The sequence below is a fragment of the Schistocerca serialis genome, chromosome 4 (assembly GCF_023864345.2).
Source record: "Schistocerca serialis cubense isolate TAMUIC-IGC-003099 chromosome 4, iqSchSeri2.2, whole genome shotgun sequence".
NCBI lineage: Eukaryota > Metazoa > Arthropoda > Insecta > Orthoptera > Acrididae > Schistocerca > Schistocerca serialis.
This window is the reverse complement of record NC_064641.1, coordinates 171,244,917-171,258,190: the sequence shown is the minus strand read 5'-3', so window position 1 is coordinate 171,258,190 and position 13,274 is coordinate 171,244,917. Positions and strand designations below refer to the sequence as shown.

Sequence of the window (13,274 nt, the reverse complement as noted above, 5' to 3'; positions counted from 1 at the left end):
CTTCAGAATTTTAAAAGAGAGTATTCCAGTCAACATTGTCAAAAGCTTTCTCTGAGTCTACAAATGCTAGAAACATATGTTTGCCTTTCTTTAATTTTTCTTCTAAGGTAAGTCGTAAGGTCGGTATTGCCTCACGTGTTCCAGTATTTCTACGGAATCCAAACTGATCTTCCCCGAGGTTGGCTTCTACTAGTTTTTCCATTCGTCTGTAAAGAATTCGTGTTAGTATTTTGCAGCTCTGGCTTATTAAACTGATTGTTCGGTAATTTCCACATCTGTCAACATCTGCTTTCTTTGGGATTGGAATTATTATATTCTTCTTGAAGTCTGAGGGTATTTTGCCTGTTTCATACATCTTGCTCACCAGATGGTAGAGTTTAGTCAGGACTGGCTCTCCCAAGGCCGTCAGTAGTTCCAATGGAATGTTGTCTACTCCGACTCAGGTCTTTCAGTGCTCTGTCAAACTCTTCACGCAGTATCGTATCTCCCATTTCATCTTCATCTACATCCTCTTCCATTTCCATAATATTGTCCTCAAGTACATTGCCCTTGTATAGACCCTCTATATACTTCTTCCACCTTTCTGCTTTCCCTTCTTTGCTTAGAACTGAGTTTCCATCTGAGCTCTTGATGTTCATACGGGTGGTTCTCTTATCTCCAAAGGTCTCTTTAATTTTCCTGTAGGCAGTATCTATCTTACCCCTAGTGAGATAAGCCTCTACATCCTTACATTTTTGCTCTAGCCATCCCTGCTTAGCCATTTTGCACTTCCTGTCGATCTCATTTTTGAGACGTTTGTATTCCTTTTTGCCTGCTTCATTTACTGCATTTTTATATTTTCTCCTTTCATCAATTAAATTCAATATTTCTTCTGTTACCCAAGGATTTCTACTAGCCCTCGTCTTTTTACCTACTTGATCCTCTGCTGCCTTCTCTACTTCATCCCTCAAAGCTACCCATTCTTCTTCTACTGTATTTCTTTCCCCCATTCCTGTCAATTGTTCCCTTATGCTCTACCTGAAACTCTGTACAACCTCTGGTTCTTTCAGTTTATCCAGGTCCCATCTCCTTAAATTCCCACCTTTTTGCAGTTTCTTCAGTTTTAATCTACAGATTGTGGTCAGAATCCATATCTGCCCCTGGAAATGTCTTACAATTTAAAACCTGGTTCCTAAATCTCTGTCTTACCATTATATAATCTATCTGAAACCTGTCAGTATCTCCAGGGTTCTTCCATGTATACAACCTTCTTTCGTGATTCTTAAACCAAGTGTTAGCTATGATTAAGTTGTGCTCTGTGCAAAATTCTGCGAGGCGGCTTCCTCTTTCATTTCTTAGCCCCAATCCATATTCACCTACTACGTTTCCTTCTCTCCCTTTTCCTACACTCGAATTCCAGTCACCCATGACTATTAAATTTTCATCTCCCTTCACTATCTGAATAATTTCTTTTATTTCATCATATATTTCTTCAATTTCTTCGTCATCTGCAGAGCTAGTTGGCATATAAACTTGTACTACTGTAGTAGGTGTGGGCTTTGTATCTATCTTGGCCACAATAATGCGTTCACTATGCTGTTTGTAGTAGCTTACCCGCATTCCTATTTTCCTATTCATTATTAAACCTACTCCTGCATTACCCCTATTTGATTTTGTATTTATAACCTTGTAGTCACCTGACCAGAAGTCTTGTTCCTCCTGCCACCGAACTTCACTAATTCCCACTATATCTAACTTTAACCTATCCATTTCCCATTTTAAATTTTCTAACCTACCTGCTCGATTAAGGGATCTGACATTCCACACTCTGATCCGTAGAACGCCAGTTTTCTTTCTCCTGATAACGACATCCTCTTGAGTAGTCCCCGCCCGGAGATCCGAATGGGGGACTATTTTACCTCCGGAATATTTTACCCAAGAGGACGCCATCATCATTTAATCATACAGTAAAGCTGCATGCCCTCGGGAAAAATTACGGCCGTAGTTTCCCCTTGCTTTCAGCTGTTCGCAGTACCAGCACAGCAAGGCCGTTTTGGTTATTGTTACAAGGCCAGATCAGTCAATCATCCAGACTATTGCCCTTGCAACTACTGAAAAGGCTGCTGCCCCTCTTCAGGAACCACACGTTTGTGTGGCCTCTCAACAGATACCCCTACGTCGTGGTTGTACCTACGGTACAGCTATCTGTATCGCTGAGGCACACAAGCCTCCCCACCAACGGCAAGGTCCATGGTTCATGCGAGGGGAGTATTCTATATTGACATCTAATGTATCACATGCATTTTAATTGCATTATGCAGTGTGATACAAGCATTTGGTGTCACTAAATGCTTTTTGTCTTCTTGAAGCAGTTTAAACACAGAATTATTTTCCAATAATTTGCATTTGCATTATCTGCGCAGTGTACAGTGAGATTCATTACATCTAAATTAATAAAATTCAATGAAGTCTTGATCAGACCGTGAACACCAGTAGCTCTCTCATTCGCCTATTCAGTGAAGTTTATAAGCTTATTTCTTATTACTTTTTCAGGATCAAAATACTGTACAACTAGAGGGAAGGTCTTTCTCATTTTGTGATTGGAGGCATCGGCTGCAGCAGATAAAAAGTTACTTGGTTTAGCTGGATCTTTCAAGACATTAATGAAGATCTGAACACTTTTTGGAGCCAAAATCTTCTTCATGACTGCTTCTTGTCCAGTTTGACCACGTGCTATCGTCTTAGCCAGATTAAACTCGTGGAAAACATCCTTCAGTAATTTATTTCAACAATTCATAATTCTGTAGTTGACATTATATTTGACAGTATGAAAATAATTGCTAGCTCACCTGCAATGTTCTTAATGTCCTTGCATCCATTACCAAAATATTGAGTAAATTATAAGATGCCTTCACTTCTTTTTCGTTCTGATTGTGGATGACTATACAAGAATGTTGGTTTTAGTGGGCATTACCTATGTGAGTGATTGTGTGAGCAAGTTGAGAAACAAATAGTGTAAGAAGAGTGTTTAAACCTGAATGTCTGTAGTATCCGATTTTACGAGTCCTTGATACTTCCATGCTTTATTTATACCATAGCTGCTGATCGGTACGAGGTGAGTGCACCTGTTGGCTGCAGTAGTGACAGAGAAACAAGTAAACATTCTCTCTCTCATGACCGCTCTGGACACCTAGGCTATGTCATTTTTTCTCCACTTCTGAGCCGAACGGTCGTCTTTCCTACAACCATGAACAGAAAAAAAGACTATGTATAGACAATAGTATCGATTATTATAGGAAAATATTTCGAGATTTTATGGTCAGAGCTTTTTAACTATCGATAGTACTTCGCAGGATTAATATGTATTACAGTGATCAGAGACGAAACATACAGGAGAAATAGGCGTTCAGTAAGGGAGCCAAGAGGATTGAAGAAAAGTAGCTGTAATACAGGGGATCCCAGGAAAAACAGGAGACAGGATAGGGCTGTGAGATGCATAGTTGGGAAACTGTGCTTCGAGGGGGGTGGGGTGGGGTGGATAGTGCTGGAGTGGGAGTAGGGAAGGGAATAGGTAGGTGGAAGTCTGGGAGTAGCAAAGGTTAAGGACAGGGCTGTTGTGGAAAAGAAGGGTAGTTGTAGGGACTCACATTTCAGAAAAGCTGGTGTTGGTAGAAAGAATCCAAATGGTGTATTGTGTGAAGCAGTCATTGACTTGAAGCACATTGTGTTAGGCTGCGGGATGACCCAACTGACTCATGGCCACAGTTTTATGGTGGCCATTTGTGTGGACAGACAGCTGGTTAGTTGTCATGCCGTGTGGAAAGCGGCACAGTGGTTGCAGATTAGTTTGTTGATCACATGGCTACCTTGACAGGTAGCCCTACCTTTGATGGGATGGGAGATGACTGTGACAGGACTATAATTGGTGGTGGTGGTGGTGGGAAGATGTTTGGGACTGGCCGTGCATCTAGGTCTTTTGCAAGGATATGAGCCACAAGGCAATGGGTTGTGAGCAGAGGTGGAGTAGGAATGGACAAGGATATTGCATAGGTTCTGTGGTTGGCAGAATACCACTATGGCAGGGATGGGGGCATAGTGGGTGGGATATTTTTCATTTCAGGACATGACAAAAGGTAGTTGATCGCTGTCAGAGAATGTCATTCAGTTGCTCAGTCTTGGGTGGTACTGTGTCATTAGAGGAGTGCTTCTTTGTGGTTGGACAATCAGTAAGTGGGAGGTGGTAGAGGACTGGAGAGCTAAGGCATAGGAGACCTGTTTCTGAACAAAGTAGGGAGGGTAATTTTGCTGAGGACACCGTATTCACATTGCTCCAGATCCTCAACACCTCCCCATAACTATAAAAAATATGTAAATCTGATTAGCATGTTGTTTTGTTGTGAGAGTACCAGAGATATTCACAAGAACGACCAGGGTTGCCACAAGTTCTGGAAATCAGGGGATATCAGTGAAATTTGTAAAAAGAAAAAAGAAAAGAAAAGCCTGGGAAAATCTCGTTTTGTCTCAGTAGCATGAAATTGTTTGTTTACTGAGATGTCATGCTTTGTCGCTGGCTAGGTGCAGCTGAGTATGTGGGCCGCTTCCCGACTCTCTTTCTTACCTCTCCTCCCCTTCCCACACCTCCCCTCAGCTTGCAGTCAGTACTGCCACCACTACTTGCTGCTAGCCTAGCAGCTACAGATGATGGGCAGGGTGAGGAGTGGATGTGACTCTCAGAGCTTGTTGGCGCATTGGTCAGAGACAATGGTAATGTGTCTATTAGTTGTGTCTGGGTGATTTTGTGTGTGTGTGTGTGTGTGCAGTCTCTTTTTATGACAAAGGCTATGGCCAAAAATTAAGTTGTGAGAGTGTGAGTGTCTTCTCTATGTGCCTGTCTGTGGCTCAGCGATCATCCTTACGGTGAGGTGTTACCTATCCTCATTAGTATTGATTCTCACAGTATTTGCACAAGTTATCTATCTCCCGAGTGATCACCATGGTCTCATTTCATCCACATGGTGTCTGTGACCTGTGAATAGCTGGTCACACAAGTGGACCTCCATGATGGGCCAAAACCACAGGCCATTTCTTGGGTATCTCTTAACGGATTGTTCCTGCCAATCTAAAGCCTATAGTTTCCCACTAATGTGCAGGCCCTGCCTGTCGGATCTAGTCTTATTGATGTGCCCGCAGGCTGGGTCTGTCTGTGTGTATGTGTCGTAAAGCAGCAGGTTTTTATAGTTTGTCCATGGACCCAGGACTGTGGTGCTCCTCGGCAGGCCAGAGACCACGGGCGAAGGATTGGGTCGTCGAGCAGATGCGCAAAACTATAGACCTATATCTCTTACGTCGCTCTCTTGTAGAATTTTAGAACATGTTTTTTGCTCGCGTATCATGTCATTTCTGGAAACCCAGAATCTACTATGTAGGAATCAACATGGATTCCGGAAACAGCGATCGTGTGAGACCCAACTCGCCTTATTTGTTCATGAGACCCAGAAAATATTAGATACAGGCTCCCAGGTAGATGCTATTTTTCTTGACTTCCGGAAGGCGTTCGATACAGTTCCGCACTGTCGCCTGATAAACAAAGTAAGAGCCTACTGAATATCAGACCAGCTGTGTGGCTGGATTGAAGAGTTTTTAGCAAACAGAACACAGCATGTTGTTATCAATGGAGAGACGTCTACAGACGTTAAAGTAACCTCTGGCATGCCACAGGGGAGTGTTATGGGACCATTGCTTTTCACAATATATATAAATGACCTAGTAGATAGTGTCGGAAGTTCCATGCGGCTTTTCGCGGATGATGCTGTAGTATACAGAGAAGTTGCTGCATTAGAAAATTGTAGCGAAATACAGGAAGATCTGCAGCGGATAGGCACTTGGTGCAGGGAGTGGCAACTGACCCTTAACATAGGCAAATGTAATGTATTGCGAATACATAGAAAGAAGGATCCTTTATTGTATGATTATATGATAGCGGGACAAACACTGGTAGCAGTTACTTCTGTAAAATATCTGGGAGTGTGCGTACGGAACGATTTGAAGTGGAATGATCATATAAAATTAATTGTTGGTAAGGCGGGTACCAGGTTGAGATCCATTGGGAGAGTGCTTAGAAAATGTAGTCCATCAACAAAGGAGGTGGCTTACAAAACACTCGTTCGACCTATACTTGAGTATTGCTCATCAGTGTGGGATCCGTACCAGGTCGGGTTGACGGAGGAGATAGAGAAGATCCAAAGAAGAGCGGCGCGTTTTGTCACCGGGTTATTTGGTAACCGTGATAGCGTTACGGAGATGTTTAATAAACTCAAGTGGCAGACTCTGCAAGAGAGGCGCTCTGCATCGCGGTGTAGCTTGCTCGCCAGGTTTCGAGAGGGTGCGTTTCTGGATGAGGTATCGAATATATTGCTTCCCCCTACTTATACCTCCCGAGGAGATCACGAAGGTAAAATTAGAGAGATTAGAGCGCGCACGGAGGCTTTCAGACAGTCGTTCTTCCCGCGAACCATACGCGACTGGAACAGGAAAGGGAGGTAATGACAGTGGCACGTAAAGTGCCCTCCGCCACACACCGTTGGGTGGCTTGCGGAGTATCAATGTAGATGTAGATGTAGATGTAGGATTTCAGGAATTGCGACTTCCCACCCAAAGTACATTGTAAAGTGTGACATTTTATAGACATATTATTTATTCTAGTACATTTTAGCACTTCCAAAAGTAGTTTATATATTAGGTAGTATGGATGATAAGAAGAAGAATATTGTGTCAGTCGCTGGCAGTTTGTATGCTATGTATTCATGTATTTCTTAGAAGAAAAATCTCATGTTTACTAGACTTTTTCGCTCGCATGATTGTTCTGGTCATATCCCTCAATGTTGACGATTTAACCTGGGACACTCTGTATACGGCTATAAAACTCTTTGACAAGCTATCCATGAAAATAAGCTGTCAATTGCATTTTGAAATCTAGATCAAATGTTTCTCCACAACTCCTTGTACACCATGAGGAATTTTCATCGTTTTGCTTCTTTTTCTGAAGGCATGTTCCATGTCATAATGTTTATTGTGAATGTGATCTATGGAATAGATAACTAACAGTTATTCCCAGTTTTTATATGGTTGCTCTTTTTCAGGGAGACTTATGGAATGACACTGAAACTGAACCATCAGTTAAAACAATCCCTCATATAGATGTTCAGCTAAACACTGTGCACACAATGCAGCTCATCTATGTTGTAAATCCAAGTGAATTCTGCCTCCAGGTAAATATGTGTAAATTTTGGTTGGTGTTAAATTTTTCTTTTATTGCCATAGCAGCATAGGTCATTGCTAATGTGACTTGTGTTAAATTTACCATCACACAATTTGTTATATGAATTTTTTTAATGGCTAAATTATTTGTTCCAAGAAATATGTTTCTACATTTTTGTCAGGATAGCATTTCAGAATCTCCGCTACAGCAGATTTGTGTGCATAGTGCTGGTATGAGGGTGGTTTGAAGAATTTTCAGAACAGAATAGAAAAAAGTACTTCACATCACTGAAACTTTTATTATTTTTCAATGTAATCTCCTTGTAGATTAATGCGCTTGGTCCAACGATGTTCCAGTGCCTTGATCCCATCTCGAAAATGAGTTTCCTCCAGGCCTGCAAAATAGTTGTCAACTCTAGCTATCAATTCTTTGTTTGAAGTTAATCTTTGTCCACCAAGAAACATTTTCAGTTTTTGGGAGAAATGGCAGTCTGACAGCAATATCAGGTGAATAAGACGGGTGTGGCAACAATTCATACCTTAGTGCATGTAATTTTGCCATGGCGATGGCATGTGTGTGCGTGCGCATTGTCCTGATGGAAGAAGGTGACTTTCTTCTTTGCTAAACCTGGCCTTTTTTCCCGTATCTTTTGTTGCAATTTCTGCAGGAGGTTAGAATAATATTCTCCAGTAATTGTTTGCCCAGGGGGGAGATAATCTACAAACAGGATCCCCTTCGCATCCCAGAACACTGATGCCATGACCTTTCCCGCCAAAGGAATTGTCTTTGCTTTCTTTGGTGGCGGAGAATCAACTTGTTTCCATTGCTTTGACTGTTGTTTTTGTCTCTGGGGTATAGTAGGGTGCCCAAGTTTCATCTGTGGTCACAAATCAGTGCAAAATATCTTGTTCATTTCTCCTAAAATGGGCCAAACACTGTCCCGATATGCCCATTCACATACGTTTCAGATCCAGCATCAGGATTCGTAGCACCCATCTTGCAGATAATTTTTTCATTTCTAATTTGTCAGTTAAAATGTGATGTTTCCGTTCAGATGACATCTGGCAAGCGTGAGCAGTTTCACGCACTTCACGCGATCTTCCATGACCATTTTGTGTACATTTGCAATGATTTCTGGAGTAGTGACACATCTTGGCCGACCACTGTGCGGATCATTGTCTAAGTCCTCCCGACCAAATTTAAATTCATTTGTCCACTTGGCAACAATTGACTTGGAAGGAGCTGAGTCCTCCAGTGTACTGTGGAAATAGGCATGAATGTCCTTTGTTTTCATACCTTTCTTTACATAGTACTTAATGACACCTCGAATCTCCCCCCCCCCCCCCCTCTCCCCTCCCCTTCCCCTCCCCCCGCCACCTTCACAAATCACTAAGCAGGAACAACAACAGAGCCATGTCACCGCCACAGCTCTCTTCCAAGAGCACTGACATGGCATGTGTTTACAGCCAACGTTCCAGTGAATCTCACGTGAACAACTTGTTGCGCTAGCGCTGACTTCTCATGGTGATTCCGAGAACTTTTCAAACCATCCTCATATTACACTGAAGTGCCAGAGAAACTGGTATAGGCATATGTATTCAAATACAGATATATGTAAGCAGGCAGAATACGGCACTGCGATCGGTAACGCTTATATAAGACAAGAAGTGTGTGACGCAGTTGTTAGATCGATTACTGCTGCTACAATGGCAGTTTATCAAAAGCGATGGGGCACAGCATCTCCAAGGTAGCAAGAAAAAGGGGATTTTCCCATACAACCATTTCATGAGTGCACTGTGAATATCAGGAATCCAGTAAAATGTCAAATCTCCATCACTGTGGCTGGAAAAAGATCCTGCAAGAATGGGACCAACGACGATTGAAGAGGATCATCACATGACAGAAGTACAACACTTCCACAGATTTCTGCAGAGTTCAGTGCTGTACCATCAACAAGTGTCAGCGTGTGAACCATTCAACAAAACATCATCAATATGGGCTTTGGGAGCCGAAGGTCCACTCGTGTATCCTTTATGACTGCTTGACACAATACTTTATGCCTCACCTGGGTCCGTCAACACTGACATTGGACTGTTGATAACTAGAAACATGTTGCCTGGTCGGATGAGTCTTGTTTCAAATTGTATCGAGTGGCTGGACATGTAGGGATATGGAGAAAATGTCATAAATCCATGGACCCTGTGTGTCAGCAGGGGACTGTTAAAGCTGGTGGAGGCTTTGTAATGGTGTGGGGTGTGTGCAGTTGGAGTGATATAGGACCCCTGATACGTCTAGATATGACTCTGACAGGTGACACATACATAAGGATCCTGTCTGATCATTTGCATCCGTTCATGTCGAGTGTTCATTCCGATGGACTTGGGTAATTCCAGCAGGACCATGTGACACATCACATGTCCAGAATTGCTACAGAGTGGTGCCAGGAACATTCATCTTAGTTGAAACACTTCCACTGGCCACCAGACTCACCATACATGAACATTAGTGAGCATATCTGGGATGCCATGCAATGTGCTATTCAGAAGAGATCCCCACCACCTTGTACTCTTACAGATTTATGGACATCCCTACAGAATTCGTGGTGTCAGTTCCCTCCAGCACTGAATGTGACATTAGCCAAGTCCATGCCACTTTGTGTTGCGGCGCTTCTGTGTGCTCACGGGCCCCCTACATGATATTAGGCAGGTGTACCAGTTTCTTTGGCTCTTCAGTGTATTAAAATAAAGTTCAAAGTGAATTAGCTAGTATGTATTAATTGTACTGAAATTGTTCATTTATGATGTCTTGCACGGATATTGAAATTTCAAGAGTGTAATATGATGTTGCAGATGGCTGATGATTCGAAACTTAATTCAATGATGGAGCAGATTGCAATGAAGTATGGTGATGGTGGTGGTACTCCACTAGACAATATCAAGGAAGGTATTGCATGTGCAGCACTTTATTCTTTGGATGGCTCATGGAATCGTGCTGTGATTGAAGCCGTTTACACTGACACTGTCTTATGTCGGTTTGTAGACTACGGTAACAGTGATGAAATCCCACATTCAGGACTGAAAATATTGGAAAAGGAGTTTGAAATTCTGCCAGCACAGGCAATAAAATGTGTTATGCTCTGTGCAAAGCCTTCTGGAGATTCGTGGTCTGAAGAAGAAATTTTGCGTTTCAAAGAGGCTACTGATGGGAAAGAAATCAACACAAAATTTGTCAAAAGGAAATCAGATGAGTATGAGGTTATTTTAAGAGAAGCTGCAGATTCTAGTAAATCAATCAATGAAGATTTTGGTGCTGACCCATCTGAACTGGAGAAAATTGAGGCTGGGGCAAGTGTTTCTTCAGGAATTTGTGATAATGTGGACAGCATTTGTGCTACTTTTGGAGACAAATACCAATTGCAGAATACTTTGGTTGGCACCAAGCATGATGTTCTAGTGTCATGGTTTGTTAACCCAGAAAACTTTTATTGTCAGCTAATTTCCTTACAGACCGAATTAAAAAATATGATGGAATCAATTCAGACTGATTATCGCAAGAAAAAACGTCAGAAAATAAACATTGTTGCAGATACTCCAGTCATTGCGAGATTTAAAAGTGACAAAGTTCTGTACAGAGCGATTGTGAAAGAACTTAAAGGGAATGCAGTAGTTATACAATATGTTGATTTTGGCAACTGTGATATTGCAGATGCTTCAGACATTTGGCCCTTGGAGAAAAAATACCTTTCTTATCCAGTTTACGCCTTGCAATGTTGTTTAAAAGGTGTGAAGCCTCCAAATTCTGAATGGAAAGTCAGCCCATTAGATGTTGGAAAGTTCTTCTCGGAGAAACAAGCTTGTACGTTCCACGAGCAAGAGGATCACAAATATTCAGTTACATTGGAAAACAATGGCTCTTCTGTTGCAGAGGCACTTGTAACAGAAGGGATTGCTGTGAAAGATGAGAAAGGTTAGTTGCTCCATTTGTTTCTGTGTATGCTTACATAGATTTAGTTCATTTTATTATGTTACAAATTAATAAGTACAATATTATTTTAAAAAATGAATGTAATTTCATTATTAAATTTACATGTGGAATTCCAGGTGATACTTTGTTTTGTGGAATATCTTTTTAAAGAAGTATATGACTGTAACTATACAACAGTAAGAGAGAAATCCTAATGTAATTTGTTGCTCTTAACTTCCATTTATTTGTTTTATGGAGAAATCAGTCCTGAATTATTTGCAATTTTTTTCTGTCTAGAATACCTCTTATGATCACTTGGTGTGTGTGTGTGTGTGTGTGTGTGTGTGTGTGTGTGTGTGTGTGTGTGTGTGGCTGCAATAGCCTGTAGCCATTTTTCTTAGCTTTTTTTTTTTTTTAAAAAAACAAGCATTGAGAAGTAGTAATGATCAAAAGATGAGAATCTGACTGCTACCTGAAAACTGCAGTTAGCAGGTGATTGCGAATTGCGCAGTATTTGACAAACATTTTACAAGGAAATTACAGGTGTGCTGCAGATAGGCATCTCTTTAATCTTGACTGCCCATTAATTTGTGAGACAGTATCATTTTGGCAGTGGAACTTCAAAACAGCAGTAACTTAATGGGGAAAAAAGAAGTCTTTCAAAATGTTCCCTGTAATGAAGAAGCTTAAAAGTATTGTGGGTTTCATGATGGAACTTTCTGACCACAAAAGAATTGTGCAAGTATGAAAAAAAACTTATGATTAATTGACAAGAGGTGTCTTATAACGTTGCACCAGCACAATATTAGAATTCCAACCAACTAACTTTTAATTTTTCCACATGAAAACAGTTACAGACACACAGATGGCTGTTGTAATAAGAACAAGCACACAAAGTCATGGGTTACATGAACATACAGTTTAATAGTGAAGATTTGTGTTAGTCACCAAAACATAGGAGTGCCAGTTTCTGTAGGCCAGCCGTGCAGGCACAGGCTGTTTAAATGTGCGGTCTTACTGTATAGGATTACAGCTGTCCTCACCCCTTGGGGGAAAACTGTTGACTGTGCAGATGTCCATGTCTTCATCGGAAGGGGACGACTGCTGGAGCAGGTGTTGTACCGTTGCAGGAGAAGATGGTCTGAAATGGAGCAGGTGTGACACCCACTCCCTCGTGAGAGACCGTAAGGGATCACTGTTGATGGCGTCGTCATATCCATATCCTCAGCCGGTCAGGCACTCTGCGACGAAGGCAGCAGAGAAGACAAAAGCAGTGGCAACAGGGGTCGCGGAAATGGAGGTGGCCTGGCGCTAATGTGACTCTGCCCAGCTGTGGTGGTACTCAGAGCAAAGACATTGCAGGATCCGAGGGGGCAAGCGGAAAGAGAGGCCCATGATACCACCTGATGGGAGGCGCGCTGTGAGCATGCTGACACAACATGCATGATTTCATTGTCAATACCCAGCCAAAACATGTGTCTGTGGGCCACCAGTTTCATACGAAAAACACCCCAATGGTCCAGGTGGTGCATGATGCCCCACTGCAACATGGATGGGATCACAACCCTGGGAGCCGACTGTTGCGTAGCCCACAGTAACAAACAAAGAACTGAAAGTCAGGATGGGGAGCATAATTATTATGCAAAGTATACAATGCTTGGCCCAGTGGTTTATCCATCCAGCTGTGGTGGACAAAGTGAACAACCTGATGCAAGACAGGATTGGCCACAACAGCCACTGGAATTAGAGAGCTAGTAATGGGAAAACCATCAATAGTGTTTTGGCCTTCAATGTCTAAATGGACACACAACAGTTCATCCTGATGAAATGCAGGATCTGGCCCAAATGGCAACTGAGAATGAGCATCTGCATTAGCGTGTTGTCCTGTGTGGTGAAAGTGAATCTCATAGTTATAGTCCAACAAAAGCAGAACCCAGCTTTGCAGGGGATGGGCCACATTGTCTGCAAGAGATGCTGAAGGATGGAATAGAGGACCAGAAGTTGAAGGGGCCAAGCTACTGTGGCTGCATCAGGAAAAAATTTTTGGTAGTACTCCATCTTTCTGAGAAAAGCC

At 42.1% G+C, this 13,274-nt stretch overlaps 1 protein-coding gene across 6 annotated transcripts in view; it reads left to right on the top strand.

Moving 5' to 3' along the window:
• Window positions 1-13,274, top strand: part of LOC126473292 (maternal protein tudor-like) — a 211,816-nt gene that overhangs the window by 89,765 nt on the left and 108,777 nt on the right. For all 6 annotated transcript variants that reach the window (XM_050100257.1, XM_050100253.1, XM_050100255.1 and 3 more), the window contains 2 exons: window positions 7,119-7,247; window positions 10,087-11,203. In XM_050100257.1, coding sequence (XP_049956214.1) covers window positions 7,119-7,247; window positions 10,087-11,203 — 1,246 coding nt within the window. The remainder of the gene's footprint in view (window positions 1-7,118; window positions 7,248-10,086; window positions 11,204-13,274) is intronic.